Source organism: Nerophis lumbriciformis, linkage group LG12 (assembly GCF_033978685.3).
Source record: "Nerophis lumbriciformis linkage group LG12, RoL_Nlum_v2.1, whole genome shotgun sequence".
In the NCBI taxonomy this organism is placed as follows: Eukaryota; Metazoa; Chordata; class Actinopteri; order Syngnathiformes; family Syngnathidae; genus Nerophis; species Nerophis lumbriciformis.
In genome coordinates, this window is record NC_084559.2 from 32,023,209 (window position 1) to 32,039,347 (window position 16,139).

The 16,139-nt window shown below is 39.5% G+C and overlaps 1 protein-coding gene across 2 annotated transcripts; it reads left to right on the forward strand.

Moving 5' to 3' along the window:
• The first annotated feature begins 2,858 nt into the window (after positions 1–2,858).
• On the forward strand, positions 2,859–13,678 carry ficd (FIC domain protein adenylyltransferase). 2 transcript variants are annotated; one of them, XM_061986360.1, is made up of 2 exons: positions 2,859–3,387; positions 12,438–13,678. In XM_061986360.1, the coding sequence occupies exons 1-2, from the start codon at positions 3,117–3,119 to the stop codon at positions 13,514–13,516; spliced, it is 1,350 nt and encodes a 449-aa protein (XP_061842344.1). In that variant the 5' UTR covers positions 2,859–3,116; the 3' UTR covers positions 13,517–13,678. The 2 variants fall into 2 exon arrangements, with proteins under 2 accessions (XP_061842344.1, XP_061842345.1); XM_061986361.1 differs by having other exon boundaries at positions 3,167–3,387; positions 12,419–13,678.
• Positions 13,679–16,139: the final 2,461 nt, after the last annotated feature.

A 16,139-nucleotide genomic window follows, 5' to 3' on the forward strand; every position in this document is an offset into this window, starting at 1 on the left:
CGCCGCTGAATATAATCGGCGGGCCAGGTTTAGTGTTAATTTGAAATCGCCTCAAGGGCCAAGTGAAATTATACGGCGGGCCAAATTTGGCCCGCGGGCCAGAGTTTCACACCCATGCTTTAGAGGTTTAAATATAAACATCTACAAGTTAAATGTTCAATCTGAATCTAAATGTGTAAATATATATGTTAAATGTAAAATCTAAATGTTGCATCTAAATCTAAATGTTAAACCTCAAAATGAATGTTAAATTTAAATGTTAAATCTTAATCCAAATGTTAAATCTAAATGTTAAACCTCAAAATGAATGTTAAATTTAAATGTTAAATCTTAATCCAAATGTTAAATCTAAATGTTAAACCTCAAAATGAATGTTAAATTTAAATGTTAAATCTTAATCCAAATGTTAAATCTAAATGTTAAATGTTCAACCCAATTTTAAATGGTAAATATATATATGTTAAATATACATGTTAAATTTAAATCTAAACAATACATCTACATCTAAATGTTTAATCCAAATATGAATGATGCATCTAAATGTTGAATCTGAATGTAAATGTTAAATGCTCACTCTGAGTCTAAATGGTAAATACTTATGTTAAATATAAATGTTAAATTGATATAGAAATGTTAAATTTAAATATGAATGTTAAATAAAATGTTATATCTACATTTTTTAATACTTAAAACATTTAGATTTAGATGTATCTAAACATTATATCTAAATCTAAATGTTAAATGAAAATCTAAATGTTAAATGATAGTCTAAATGTTAAATTTAAATGCTAAATCAAAATATTAAATTAACATTTTAATGTTTAATATAAATGTTAAATATAAATCTTAATGATAAATGTAAATATTAAATTCAAAATTAAAATGTTTAATTTAAATGTAAATGTTAAATTTAAAAGTCAAATGTTAAATGTTTAATATTAATGTTAAATCTAAATGTTAAGTATCAACGTTAGACCTAAATTTAAATGTTACATCTGAATCTAAATGTTAAATCGAAATACAAATGTTAAATATAAATGTTGAATCTAAAGCCTAATATTAGATATAAATGGTTAATCTAAATCTGATGTTAAATGTGAAATACAAATATAAATGTAAATGTGTCCATTTCTCTCCTTCTCAGTGGCACTGCACATCGCATTCACAGCACGGGCTGTCAGAGATGTGCATGTGTCTGTGTGCCCTTATAGGTCTGAAAACAGTGGGATATTTGCATTTTTTCTAAATATTTATCTTTACATTTGGATTTAGCATTTGGATTTTAATATTTAGATTTAACATTTACATTCATCATTTATGAATGAGATTAATGTGAGAAAAGTGAGTTAAATGTGAAAAAAGTAATATAAATGTAAGAAAAGTGAACTCAATATTTCAAATATATGAGCCAGAAAAGTGTGGTGTAATTGTTATATTCGACTCTCCATACACAGAATATTACAGGAGCGTGTAACACTGGATTACATCATTCACCAACATAATATAAGGTACCCCTGCACAATTTAATGAAAAACTATCATTTCTAGTGAGCATGTTTTGGATCTATGTTGTTCTACCTTTGAGGTTAACATTATCTGACAGTAGATAAGCACATTATTGTATTATTGTGGGAGCACTCTCTATTTATTACAACATAATTACATGAGGAGCCCGGAGTAATTACTATATTAATGTGTGGGGACTCAGAGTCATTATTACATTATGACCTGAGGACTTGGTCATTATCCCATTAAGTGCTCTGCTGTATAGCCTCCCCAATCTCATATCTACATATCTTTTTTGGGATGCTATTAAAGACACAGCCAAGATTAAAAGTTGTACGGACTTTATGGTTGTTTGCAAAACTTAGTTTGCAACCTTACCGTGAATTGATTAACGTGGACCCCGACTTAAACAAGTTGAAAAACGTATTCGGGTGTTACCATTTAGTGGTCAATTGTACGGAATATGTACTGTACTGTGCAATTAAGATTTACAAAGAAGCTCTGGCATTCGGGAGGAGCTCAAAGTAAAGCCGCTGCTCCTCCACATCGAGAGGAGCCAGATGAGGTGGTTCGGGCATCTGATCAGGATGCCATCCGAACATCTCCCTAGGGAGGTGTTTAGGGCACGTCCGACCGGTAGGAGGCCACGGGGAAGACCCAGGACACGTTGGGAAGACTAAGTCTCCCGGCTGGCCTTGGAACGCCTCGGGATCCCCTAGGAGGAGCTGGACGAAGTGGCTGGGGAGAGGGAAGTCTGGGCTTCCCTGCTTAGGCTGCTGCCCCCGCGACCCGACTTTGGATAAGCGGAAGAAGATGGATGGATGTGCAATCTACTAATAAAAGTTTTCAATCAATCAATCACCTACATCTTGACAAAAACAAAAACAGTCACAGTTGTTCAATGCATTGCATTGGCACATTTCTATACAATGTCATTTAACAGTTGGGTGACGAAATTACAGATTTTTGATGGTATTTTGATGTTTTTATCACACAAATCGAGTGTAATTCGTGACAAAAACAAGTTAGTTTAAAAACGAGACGCTGCTGCCCTCTTGTGGTAATTAGTAAGGTTGCAGTACTAAAGAAGGTTAAAATAAATTCGAAAATCCAACAAAATATATGTATTGTAATATTTAATAAGATTTAATTTAAGGGATAATAGGTATGGGTCTATTGTTTTACGAAAACCGGTTTGCATTTTAAATTGGACGTGTTTTTGAGCAAAAAAAAAAAACCGGGCAGAGACATTACGTCATATTTCATCATCCAATCAAAGACGTTTACGAACGTCCTCTGTATTGATGCATTTTAAACCAATCACCGTCGTCCTTCTATTTGGGACTGACCAATGGCTGTGCGTCATGTTCGCATGTCCGGGTGGAGAAAGCCGATGATGTGTATGACTTGAAGCTCTCTGTTGTTTTGAACAACAGTTGTTTTCCACAAGTCTTTTTGTCTTCTTATCGTTGGCCAATGTGCTAAAAAGCTACTAAATAGTTGAATTACTTGAGACTAAGTCGACGTGTTGATGGTGTTCTCCTCTCACCTGCAGTGCGTGGCCAAGGTGTCTGGGACATAAAGAAATGGAGGATTCAACCCGGAAGGGTCATGGCGGGTGTGACGGTGTGGCAATACACTAGCGGTCGTCTCCTCGGAGGATGGGGCCCTCTTCTGTGTGTCCTCCTGGGGTCCCTGGTGGCCCTGCTGACGCCTTTGGTCGGGGTGGAGGAGCATTGCCGCGGGTCCTTGAGCGCCATCGCCCAGCTCCGCTGCCAGCTGTGGGGGAGCGCCCATCAGCCCCCGCATGCGCAGACCACCAGCCTCGCTGTCCCCTTCTCGGAACTCGGCTTGCTGCCGCTCAGGTCTAAGCCCAGCCAAGGTACTGGCTCTTTATCACTAATAATAATGTTTTTTCTAACACATACTTGTTACGTACAACGAGTGATGCCGAGAAGTTGTAACGCGGTTTATACCGTTTATCGCGACAAACGGTACAAACCGCGGTATCGCGATAAAATGTATAAACCGCGGTACAACTTATTGGCCGATAACACATTGTACTTCAATCCAATCCAATCCACTTTATTTATATAGCACATTTAAACAACAAAAATGTTTCCAAAGTGCTGCACAACAATATTAAAAACAATATTCAAATATTATCCTTAGCTCAGTGGTTCTTAACCTGGGTTCGATCGAACCCTAGGGGTTCGGTGAGTCAGCCTCAGGCATACTTGCCAACCCTCCCGAATTTTCCGGGAGACTCCCAAAATTCAGCGCCTCTCCCGAAAACCTCCAGGGACAAATATTCTCCCGAAAATCTCCCGATTTTCAGCCGGAGCTGGAGGCCACGCCCCCTCCAGCTCCATGCCGACCTGAGTGAGGATAGCCTTTTTTCACGTCCGCTTTCCCACGATATAAACAGCGTGCCTGCCCAATCACGTTATTCCATACTTGCCAACCTTGAGACCTCCGATTTCGGGGGGGCGTGGTCGGGGCGGGGTTGGGAGCGTGGTTAAGAGGGGAGGAGTATATTTACAGCTAGAATTCACCAGGTCAAGTATTTCATATATATATATACATATATAAGAAATACTTGACTTTCAGTGAATTCTAGCTATATATATATATATATATATTTATTTAATTTTATTTATATATATATATATATATATATATATATATATATATATGAGAAATACTTGAATTTCAGTGTTCATTTATTTACACATATACACACACATAACACTCATCTACTCATTGTTGAGTTAAGGGTTGAATTGTCCATCCTTGTTCTATTCTCTGTCACTATTTTTCTAACCATGCTGAACACCCTCTCTGATGATGCATTCTGCTTCGTCTCCTTGTTGTGTGCGCAGTTGTGCACTGCACTCTCTAAAAGCCGTAGATGTTAATGTCACATATGCATGTACAGTAGATGGCAGTATTGTCCTGTTTAAGAGTATCACAACCTTGCTGTTTACGGCAGACGGACTGCTTTACGGTAGACAAAAACGTGACTGCTGTTGTTGTGTGTTGTTGCCGCGCTGGGAGGACGTTAATGAAACTGCCTAACAATAAACCCACATAAGAAACCAAGAACTCGCCCTCGATCATTTTACAGTTATAACGTGATTGGGCAGGCATGCTGTTTATATTGTGGGAAAGCGGATGTGAAAACAGGCTGTCGACACGTCACTCAGGTCCGCCTGAATTTCGGAAGATTTTCGGGAGAAGATTTGTCCCGGGAGGTTTTTGGGAGAGGCGCTGAATTTCGGGAGGGTTGGCAAGTACCGGTATGCGTTATTCCATATTCCATCGGCATACCGCAGATGGAGAAGATCTTCTCGGCGTCCGTGTTGTCGCACACGTTGCCAAAGCCGACGCTGGTCAGGCTGCTGAGGGTGAAGTAGAGGGCGGCGATGTACGAGCTGCGCACCGACGGGCCGCTGACCGTGTTGTTGACGTAGGGCAACTCCAGGCGTTTGCCCAGCTCATGGAGCCATCCTCGGGTAAGAGACGGGAGGACAACAGGGTGACAAGAACTAAATCAACCAGACTAGAGATACATTGTAGTGTAGCCCAGTGTCCTGGGTTCGCCTATACAGTGTACTTATATAATAAAATAATAAATGGGAGACATTAGAGCAGGTTCGTTAGCCACCGCTTCTTTAATGTAAACTTCACACACCTCCTTCCACAACCACACACACCCTACGTCACAGCCCTACGGCAACTCTGGAGGAACAAAACTCCTCCTCCTTACCTAACACACTCCGGTAACTTGGGACACCCTGAACTGATTGTTACAGTATTATTATGTTTATCTTACCTAAAAATAAATATATTTATTAATTAAAAAAAAAAAAAACTAAATACATTTTTACTATATTTTGCTAAAAACATCAAAATTAATTGTATTTTTATTTGTATTTTTTCTGACTCCTTATTACATCCAGCCATAGAATTATACATTAAAATAAACATATTTGAAATAATTAATTTTAAATGATCATAATAATTCATTTAAAATGACCATATTTAATTATTAAAATAATTGCTTGTTTATCAACAACTTTAGCATTTTATTCATTACATTTTGAAGCTCTCAGAAGCCAAGTTATGTTATATTCCTTAAGATTTATTTATGCAAGTTTGAAGTATCAATTATCTAAACACAGTTGTGTTTGCATATTTTCGGGATGTAGATATATATATATATATATATATATATATATATATACAGGTAAAAGCCAGTAAATTAGAATATTTTGAAAAACTTGATTTATTTCAGTAATTGCATTCAAAAGGTGTAACTTGTACATTATATTTATTCATTGCACACAGACTGATGCATTCAAATGTTTATTTCATTTAATTTTGATGATTTGAAGTGGCAACAAATGAAAATCCAAAATTCCGTGTGTCACAAAATTAGAATATTGTGTAAGGCTAATACAAAAAAGGGATTTTTAGAAATGTTGGCCAACTGAAAAGTATGAAAATGAAAAATATGAGCATGTACAATACTCAATACTTGGTTGGAGCTCCTTTTGCCTCAATTACTGCATTAATGCGGCGTGGCATGGAGTCGATGAGTTTCTGGCACTGCTCAGGTGTTATGAGAGCCCAGGTTGCTCTGATAGTGGCCTTCAACTCTTCTGCGTTTTTGGGTCTGGCATTCTGCATCTTCCTTTTCACAATACCCCACAGATTTTCTATGGGGCTAAGGTCAGGGGAGTGGGCGGGCCAATTTAGAACAGAAAAAACCATGGTCCGTAAACCAGGCACGGGTAGATTTTGCGCTGTGTGCAGGCGCCAAGTCCTGTTGGAACTTGAAATCTCCATCTCCATAGAGCAGGTCAGCAGCAGGAAGCATGAAGTGCTCTAAAACTTGCTGGTAGACGGCTGCGTTGACCCTGGATCTCAGGAAACAGAGTGGACCGACACCAGCAGATGACATGGCACCCCAAACCATCACCCAACCATGCAAATTTTGCATTTCCTTTGGAAATCGAGGTCCCAGAGTCTGGAGGAAGACAGGAGAGGCACAGGATCCACGTTGCCTGAAGTCTAGTGTAAAGTTTCCACCATCAGTGATGGTTTGGGGTGCCATGTCATCTGCTGGTGTCGGTCCACTCTGTTTCCTGAGATCCAGGGTCAACGCAGCCGTCTACCAGCAAGTTTTAGAGCACTTCATGCTTCCTGCTGCTGACCTGCTCTATGGAGATGGAGATTTCAAGTTCCAACAGGACTTGGCGCCTGCACACAGCGCAAAATCTACCCGTGCCTGGTTTACGGACCATGGTATTTCTGTTCTAAATTGGCCCGCCAACTCCCCTGACCTTAGCCCCATAGAAAATCTGTGGGGTATTGTGAAAAGGAAGATGCAGAATGCCAGACCCAAAAACGCAGAAGAGTTGAAGGCCACTATCAGAGCAACCTGGGCTCTCATAACACCTGAGCAGTGCCAGAAACTCATCGACTCCATGCCACGCCGCATTAACGCAGTAATTGAGGCAAAAGGAGCTCCAACCAAGTATTGAGTATTGTACATGCTCATATTTTTCATTTACATACTTTTCAGTTGGCCAACATTTCTAAAAATCCCTTTTTTGTATTAGCCTTAAGTAATATTCTAATTTTGTGACACACGGAATTTTGGATTTTCATTTGTTGCCACTTCAAATCATCAAAATTAAATGAAATAAACATTTGAATGCATCAGTCTGTGTGCAATGAATAAATATAATGTACAAGTTACACCTTTTGAATGCAATTACTGAAATAAATCAAGTTTTTCAAAATATTCTAATTTACTGGCTTTTACCTGTATATATATATGAAATACTTGACTTGGTGAATTCTAGCTGTAAATATACTCCTCCCCTCTTAACCACGCCCCCACCTCCCGAAATCGGAGGTCTCAAGGTTGGCAAGTGTGGCCTCAGGGGTTCGGCGGAGCCTCCGCCATGGAGGTAAGGACACATCCGACTTATGTAAATAAAAACCTCTCCCTATCGGCGTATTATGGATGACCCCCAAACAATGTTCCCTCTAATATTCCATCTGATTTGCAGGTTGTTTGATTGATCGATTGAAACTTTTACTAGTAGATTGCAAATGACACAGCATAGTACATATTCCGTACAATTGACCACTAAATGGTAACACCCGAATAAGTTTTTCAACTTGTTTAAGTTGGGGTCCACGTTAATCAATTTATGGTAGTGTGTAAGGTGTGTAATTTGTTGTGAGTTCATGCACTGTGTTGGTTTTGTTCTTTAAACAAGGTGATGTTCATGCACGGTTCATTTTGTGCACCAGTAAAAAAACGTATGACTTTTTCTTGAATTTGAAAAAAAAAACATTTTATTTTTCACTAAAGAAGGGTTCGGTGAATGCGCATATGAAACTGGTGGGGTTCGGTATCTCCAACAAGGTTAAGAACCACTGCCTTAGCTCCACCAATGACAGAATAAAAACAAAACAAAAATAAATAAATATGATTTAAAAACGATTTTAAAGGGTAAAACCAATTAAAACAGTAAATAGAAATCAACATTTAAAAAAAAAAACACAGAGGACGGAAGACCACACAACTCGCGTAGTGTTAAAAGCCAAAGAATAAAAGTGGGTCTTAAGACGAGACTTAAAACACTCCACTGTGGGAGCAGTTCGAACATGGAGGGGCAGAGTGTTCCAGAGCTTAGGGCCGACCACAGAGAAGGCCCTGTGTCCCCTGGATTTAAGTCTGGTCTTGGGCACCACAAGCTGGAGCTGGCTCTCGGACCTCAGAGCGCGCGCAGGAGTGTAAATTTGGATGAGGTCTGAGATATACTGAGGTGCCAGTCCCATGTAAAGCTTTAAAAACAAACAGCAAGGTTTTAAAATCAATTCTAAAATGAACAGGGAGCCAGTGCAAACTCTGAAGAATTGGCCCCAGTTAAAAGTCGTGCTGCCGCGTTCTGGACTAACTGCAACCGGGAGAGAGCTTTTTGGCTAATGCCAGCATAAAGTGCATTGCAGTAATCCAGGCCACTTGAAATAAAAGCATGCACGACTTGTTCAAAAAGGTTAAAAGATAAAAACGGTTTTACCTTTGCTAAAAGACGAAGATGATAAAAACACGATTTTAAAACGCCATTGACTTGTTTGTCAAGTTTAAAATCGCTGTCTATAGTGACGCCAAGGCTGGTGACTTTGGGACGCACATCATTTTGCAATGGTCCCAAGTCAGTGAGGGCCGGACCAAAAACTGAAATTTCCGTTTTTCCCTCATTCATTATTAAAAAATTCTGGGCTAACCAAGCCTTGACGTCGCATAGACAGTTGAGAAGGGGTGTCAGGGGGGCGTGGCCTTTTGAAATCGGCATATAAACTTGGCAGTCGTCTGCATAAAAGTGATAAGACACTCCATGCCTCTTAAAAATCTCTCCAAGAGGGAGAAGATATAGCACAAACAGGATGGGGCCTAGAATAGATCCCTGGGGGACACCACAGTAAAGCGGAGCAGAAGAAGAGGTGGCGTCCCCCAGCCTGACAGAGAAGGACCTCTCTGACAGGTAGGATCTGAACCACTCTAATGCAGTCCCCCTGACACCCACACAGTCCTCAGGCGCTCTAAAAGAATAGTGTGGTGGACTGTGTCAAAGGCAGCTGTAAGATCTAAAAGCACTAAAATGGCAGAGCTGCCAGAATCTGACATTAAAAGCAAGTCATTAAAAACCTTTAAAAGTGCAGATTCAGTACCGTGCAAAGCTTTGTATGCAGACTGAAATGGATCTAAAGTGCTAATTGACGATATATTAACCGTACAAATTATTTATTTATTTTTACAATAAAATAATTACTGATGTAATGATAGTTCATGCTAATAATGCATGTGTGTCCTTTCAAATGCGATACACTTGTATTTTGTATACATTTTAACATTGTGATTGGAATGTAAACTTTTAAATCTACAAGTTAAATAATCAAATAACCGTAAAATAGACCTTGTCTATTAGCTAAATATTTTTTTATTCAGTATTTTCCATTTATTTAATTGGGACAGTGCACATTAATCAACACTTAGATAAACAGTGTAAATGCGCCAGACTTAGCATAAATGCTCATTTTCAGCCGTAGTCCCAAGGCAGGTTTCTAAAATAACGAGTTGTTTGCCAATTTTACTATACTTGAACGCATACTTGTTACGTACAACGAGGGATGTCACGATAAACGATATAAACCGCGGTACAACTTCTCAGCCGATAACACATTTTACTCGACAATATATTCACCGTGCAAATTATTACCGATAAACGATATTATTGCCATTATTTTAATTTTTTTTACAATAAATTAGTTACTGATGTGATGATAGTTCATGCTAATAATGCATGTGTGTCCTTTCAAATGCAGTACACTTGTATTTCGTATACATTTTGACATTGCGGTTGGAATGTAAACTTTTAAATCTACAAATTAAATAAAACAAATAACAGTAAAATATACTTTGTCTATTAGCTAAATGTTTATTTAATTGGGACAGTGCACATTAATCAACACTTGAATAAACAGTGTAAATGCGCTGGACTTAGCATATACTTGTACACATATTTGTAACGTACAAAGAGGGACGTCGCGATAAACGGTATAAATAAACCGCGGTACAACTTCTCGGCCAATAACAAATTGTACTTGACGATATAGTAACCGTACAAATTATTACCGACAAACGATATTGCCATTTTTTTTATTTTTTTTTTACAATAAATTACTGATGATAGTTCTTGGTAATAATACATGTGTGTCCTTTCAAATGCAATACACTTGTATTTTGTATACATTTTGACATTGTGATTGGAATGTAAACTTTTAAATCTACAAGTTAAATAAAACAAATAACAGTCGAATATACCTTGTCTATTAGCTAAATGTTTTATTTGTATTTTTTATTTTCCATTTATTTAATTGGGACAGTGCACATTAACACTTTAATAAACAGTGTAAATGTGCCCTACTTAGCATAAATGCTCATTTTCAACCGTAGTCCCAAGGCAGGTTTCTAAAATAACACAGTGAGACACATAAGACTTTAAAACCACGATGACAGATATAAGAACCAAATAAAAAAGACATAATAAAACAGACAAGACAAGCAGTTGCAATCCACAGTTACAAGACAATTAGACCAGGACAGACAATTCACTCACGGCTTCAAATACGCTGGCCAGAAGCCCACTGGAACAGGCTGGAGTCTGGAAACAGTGTTTAATGGTTTAATGGGTGCATGTCTGATTTAGTTTTAGCCAGTGTTCAAGTTTTTTGGGGAAAAGTGGATAGTTATCACAGTCTCTAATGTGTGTGGGCAACTTATTCCAAGATTGTGTTCCTCTTACAGAGGTGACCATTTGACTTAATTTTGTTCTACGTATTACAATCACCTACGGACAAGGCCCTAGTTCTCCGTCCTTCACTGTTCACAATCAAAAGCAACAAAATACAAGACTGTCTCAGAAAATTGGAATATTGTGATAAAGTCCTTTTATTTTCTATAATGCAACTAAAAATATGAAAATGTCATACATTCTGGATTCATTACACATCAACTGAAATATTGCAAGCCTTTTATTATTTTAATATTGCTGATTATGGCATACATCTTAAGAAAACTCAAAAAATCCTATCTCAAAAAATTAGAATATTTCCTCAGACCAAGTAAAAAAAAAAGATTTATAACAGCAAAACAAAATCAAACATTTGAAAATGTCAATTAATGCACTCAGTACTTGGTTGGGAATCCTTTTGCACGGATTACTGCATCAATGTGGCGTGGCATGGAGGCAATCAGCCTGTGGCATTGCTGAGGTGTTATGGATGCCCAGGATGCTTCAATAGCGGCCTTTAGCTCATTTGCATTATTGGGTCTGGTGTCTTTCAGCTTCTTCTTCACAATACCCCACAAATTCTCTATTAGGTTCAGGTCAGGGGAGTTGGCAGGCCAATCGAGGCCATGGTCAGTACACCAGTTACTGGTGGTTTTGGCACTGTGGGCAGGGCCCAGATCATGCTGAAAAATGAAATCATCGTCTCCATAGAGCTCAAAATCTACACCACCAAAACAATGAATAAAATGAGATAGATAAATAAAGTATTGACAAACAAAGTTGCACTTCAATATTGGGCATGTAGGCAGCTGTCGTGTACATTTGGTCCAATCACAAGCCTGGAAAAGCAGCACAAGCTGACTTGGTGGCATTACACCTCTGTTATTTTGTTTATTTTGATATACTAGATGTACAGTGACATGTACTTTATCTTTAAAACCAATCTGCACTTACAGAGTCCTGAAAACATATGAATATTATTTTTAAAAGGGTTTATTTGTGCCAGTGTTGCTAAAACCCAACACATTATAGCATGTTAAATCAGCAACATGGTGTATTACATGTGCAGGGAAGTGTACATTATTTTTCTAAAATCAGCGCACACTAACAAGGAACCAAGAGAACCTCTTGAATGGTTAAGTGCCCAAAACGGTCGTGGAATTATAAAGAAAAAAAACAAACTTGTATTATTTAATCAACTTAACCAAGTCCTGCCTGCTTTTTTCTCTGTCGGTGCTGTAAAAATATTATTTTTGGTTTACTTGTCTACTGTGTAAACATTTTTGTTATCATGAATTATGGATTGCCCAACCTCAAACATTCCACTCTGTAATTTATTTTTAGGAATATTGCATATATTTTTTTATTTTGACAAAAAGGCCATAACACTTTCTATCAATAGATGAAATATGAAGTTGTGAAAGGATTTCAAGCGTTGAAAATAAAAATACTTAAAACTTATTATTGCTGATTTTTGACACTTTTAAGAGTGTGTGTTGCACAAGGGTTATTAGGCACGCTGAAGAATGTGACAAGTTGTGTGTTTGTGATGCAGAGATGGTCCTTGAGGCGCGGGCGGCGCTGCAGCAGGCGCAGGAGATGAAGAAACATGGCAAGAGAGAGAAAGCCCACAAGCTGCTGGTGCACGCACTCAGTCTCAATCCAGACTACGTGGACGCCCTGACGGAGCTGGGGACTATATTGGAGGAGAAGGATGTGGTGCAGGCGGACCACTTGTACACCAAAGCCTTGGCCATCTCACCGTGCAACGAGAGGGCGCTGGTGAGCCGAGACCGCACCCTGCCCTTGGTGGAGGAGCTAGACCGGCGCCACTTTGGCGTGATCGACAGTAAGGTGCGCAGACTCATGTCCATACCCAAAGGCAACTCTGCGCTACGTCGAGTGATGGAGGAGACGTATTACCACCACATCTACCACACGGTGGCCATCGAGGGCAGCACTCTGACTCTGTCCGAGATCCGTCACATCATCGAGACGCGCTACGCCGTCCCCGGCAGGAGCCTGCAGGAGCAGAACGAGGCCATCGGCGTGGACGCGGCCATGAAGTACATCAACACCACGCTGTTGTCCAGAACGGGAGACATCAGCGTCACCGACATCCTGGAGATCCACAGGCGAGTGCTGGGCTACGTGGACCCCGTGGAGGGCGGGCGGCTGCGCACCAACCAAGTGTTCGTCGGCCACCACATCCCGCCGCACCCGCAGGACCTGCAGCGGCACATGCAGGAGCTGGTGCTGTGGCTCAACTCCGACGAGGCCCTGCAGCTGCACCCGGTGGAGTACGCCGCGCTGGCGCACTACAAACTGGTGTACGTGCACCCCTTCGTGGACGGCAACGGGCGCACGTCGCGGCTCTTGATGAACCTGGCGCTCATGCAGGCGCGGTATCCGCCCATTACCATCCGCAAAGAACAACGGGCCGAGTACTACGCCGCTCTGGACACGGCCAACGAGGGCGACGTGCGCCCCTTCATTCGCTTCATCGCTAAATGCACGGAGATCACACTGGACACGTTGTTGATCTCCACCACCGAGCACGCGGTGGGTCTGCCGGGGGCGGGGCAGGAACACGCTTGTCCAGACTGTAAACAAACCATCCTGGCTCACACCTGAGTCAGGGTGGAAGTGTCCATCATGTGCCACCTGCTGAACATGATTTCATCTGCACACTGGGTGTTTAATTTCACTTTAAGCCGCCATCGTTTGACATGACCGCACCATCGCTCATCGTGATTATTTATTTCTATTTTAATAAAAGTGTTATATTACCTCTCAGTATGTCTCCAAATAATGACTACCACAAAGGTTAATTAAATGTCTTTATTCCATTTTATAGCTTTAACATCAAAGTAAAGATTTGTTTTCATCCAACACAACATAGAACTGCAAGGGAACAACAAATCATACAATAGTAGGGGTGTAACGGTACGTGTATTTGTATTGAACCGTTTCGGTACAGGGGGTTCGGTTCAGTTCGGAGGTGTACCAAACGAGTTTCCACACCAACATATTAAGCTAAGCTAAAGTCTTAACGAGCTGCTCCGCTTCCTTCTGCCTGTCTCTGTCAGTACACAGCACCCAGCATTGTCCCACCCACACAACCATCTGATTGGTTACAAACAGAGCGGGAACAGCCAATCAGCAGTGCGTATTCAGAGCGCATGTAGTCAGCGCTTAGCGTTCAGCAGGTAAGCATCAGGCAGCGGACTCTCCCCCAAATTATGATAAACACCTCCCAGTCAACTACTAGTAACATCACTATGAGCCCGTTGACCTTCTAGAAATATAAACTGCAGCTCAGCTCGCTCGTAGTCCTGGCTTGAGGTGAAGGCTAATTAGCTTTTCGCGTATTGTTAGCTCATTTTGCGGTGTGTGTGTTATGGACAGCAAAGCCCTGTCTGTCTGTTATTACACTTTACCTTTTTCTGTGTTGATTGAGCTGTGTTGAAGCAGCAAAAAAGGACATTATGTTAAATGAAGAGTTTCTGTCTCTGATAGTTGATATAATAATGTAACTGCATCATTAAGCCTACATGAACTGTATGGTGTTCAGGGATGAATAGTCTCTCCTATTGCTATTGTACTATTTTTTCAGCTATAGTTACATTAATCATTAGAAATGCAACAGCCTAATTTTGAATGGCAGGGTCCCTGCTATCACATGTTGATAAAAATATAACATTTACATAATAAAAATCAACTACAGGCTTCCCAAATGCTGTAATAAATTAAGCATGATGAGTTGACTTGAAACTGTTTGTTGCACTTTTTATATGTAGAAGAAAAGTTTTGTCATTGTATTTAATCTGAGGAACAACTTGAGGCAGTTTAATGTTGATTAACGTGGGCAGAATTATTATAGTGTTCCCAATGTTAAAAGGATAAAGCCATTGTTTACAAATTTGGTAAATAAATAACCAAAAAATTTATATTTTGTTTTCTTACTGTAAATGAAACTAACCGTGACCTCTAAACAGAGGTATGTACCGAACCGAAATTTTTGTGTACCGTTACACCCCTATAAAATAGTAATTTTTAGATTATTTATGAACTTCAAACCTAAGGTGGTAATGTTTGCACACATGGAAACACTCAGTTTGTATTTGAATTAGGCCACGGTGGTGAGAGTAATTCACATAGCTTATATTCCATCTGGTTGTATAATTAACATTACATAACACCATCTAATTGTTGATCAACAACTGATCAACATGAAACATAGAAAGACATGCATAGATTGTCTTAATTTCCACTAAAAGTTTATAGTAAAGAAATAAAAGTTTTAGCCATTTATTTTTCTGTCAATTATTCAATTGAAAAGTGCAGATTTAGATTCAATAAAGACAAATCCTTGGCACACACAAGTTATTAGTACGTGTCATGTGACACAAAATAAGTTGTGATCTTCAAAGTTGAACTAACATTTTCTTACATGCCTTGATAGAAAAAAGCCAGTGATTATAACCACTGAAGCGTAAGTGGAACTTAATTGTGAACTAATTAAAGCCACGCAATGATACTCATTCATTCCAGCACTACCTATATAACGCCACTAAGTGGTGCTGTCAGTAGTTGTACTCCAACTACTCTACTGCAACTTGCAGTCCGGAATGTTGAAATATATAAACATTTGCTAATAAAGTTTTTATAGCAGCAATAGTGTACATTGATGGCTTAAAATTCAAATTTAGGAGTTTATTCAACTTTGGAGGTTCCAATGTACAGTGCATCTGAAAATTACTTGTTACAGCCATATTCCAAAACGGAATACATCTTTTTTTCCCTCAAAATTCTACACACAATACCCCAAAAGCTTATTTTTTTAATTTGCAAACTAATTAAACCTAAAACAAAAATCACATTTACGTAAGTATTCCGAGGAGTTGCTCAATACTTTGTTGATGCACCTTTGGCAGCAATTACAGCTTCAAGTCTTTTTGAACACGATGCCACAAGCTTGGCACGCCTATTTTTGGGCAGTTTGGCCCATTCCTCTTTGCAGCACCTCTCAAGCTGCATCAGATTGGATGGGATGAGTTAGTTTTTATCTGTAAATTGCTGCCTTCATCTTGCCAAAATGCACCTGAAATACCCTCAGACCATGAAATACACAATTCTCCCGGTCTGATGAGACAAGGATTGAACTCTTTGGCGTGTATACCAGGCATCATGTTTGGATGAAACCAGGCACCGCTCATCACCAGGCCAATACCCTCCCTACAGTGAAGCATGGCGG

Excerpts from the sequence above, each read along its gene's own strand:
- ficd (XM_061986360.1), top strand. The coding sequence starts at position 3,117 with ATGGCGGGTGTGACGGTGTGGCAATACACTAGCGGTCGTCTCCTCGGA. Across the intron at positions 3,388-12,437 it reads CAGGTCTAAGCCCAGCCAAG|AGATGGTCCTTGAGGCGCGG; the intron begins GTACTGGCTCTT and ends TTTGTGATGCAG.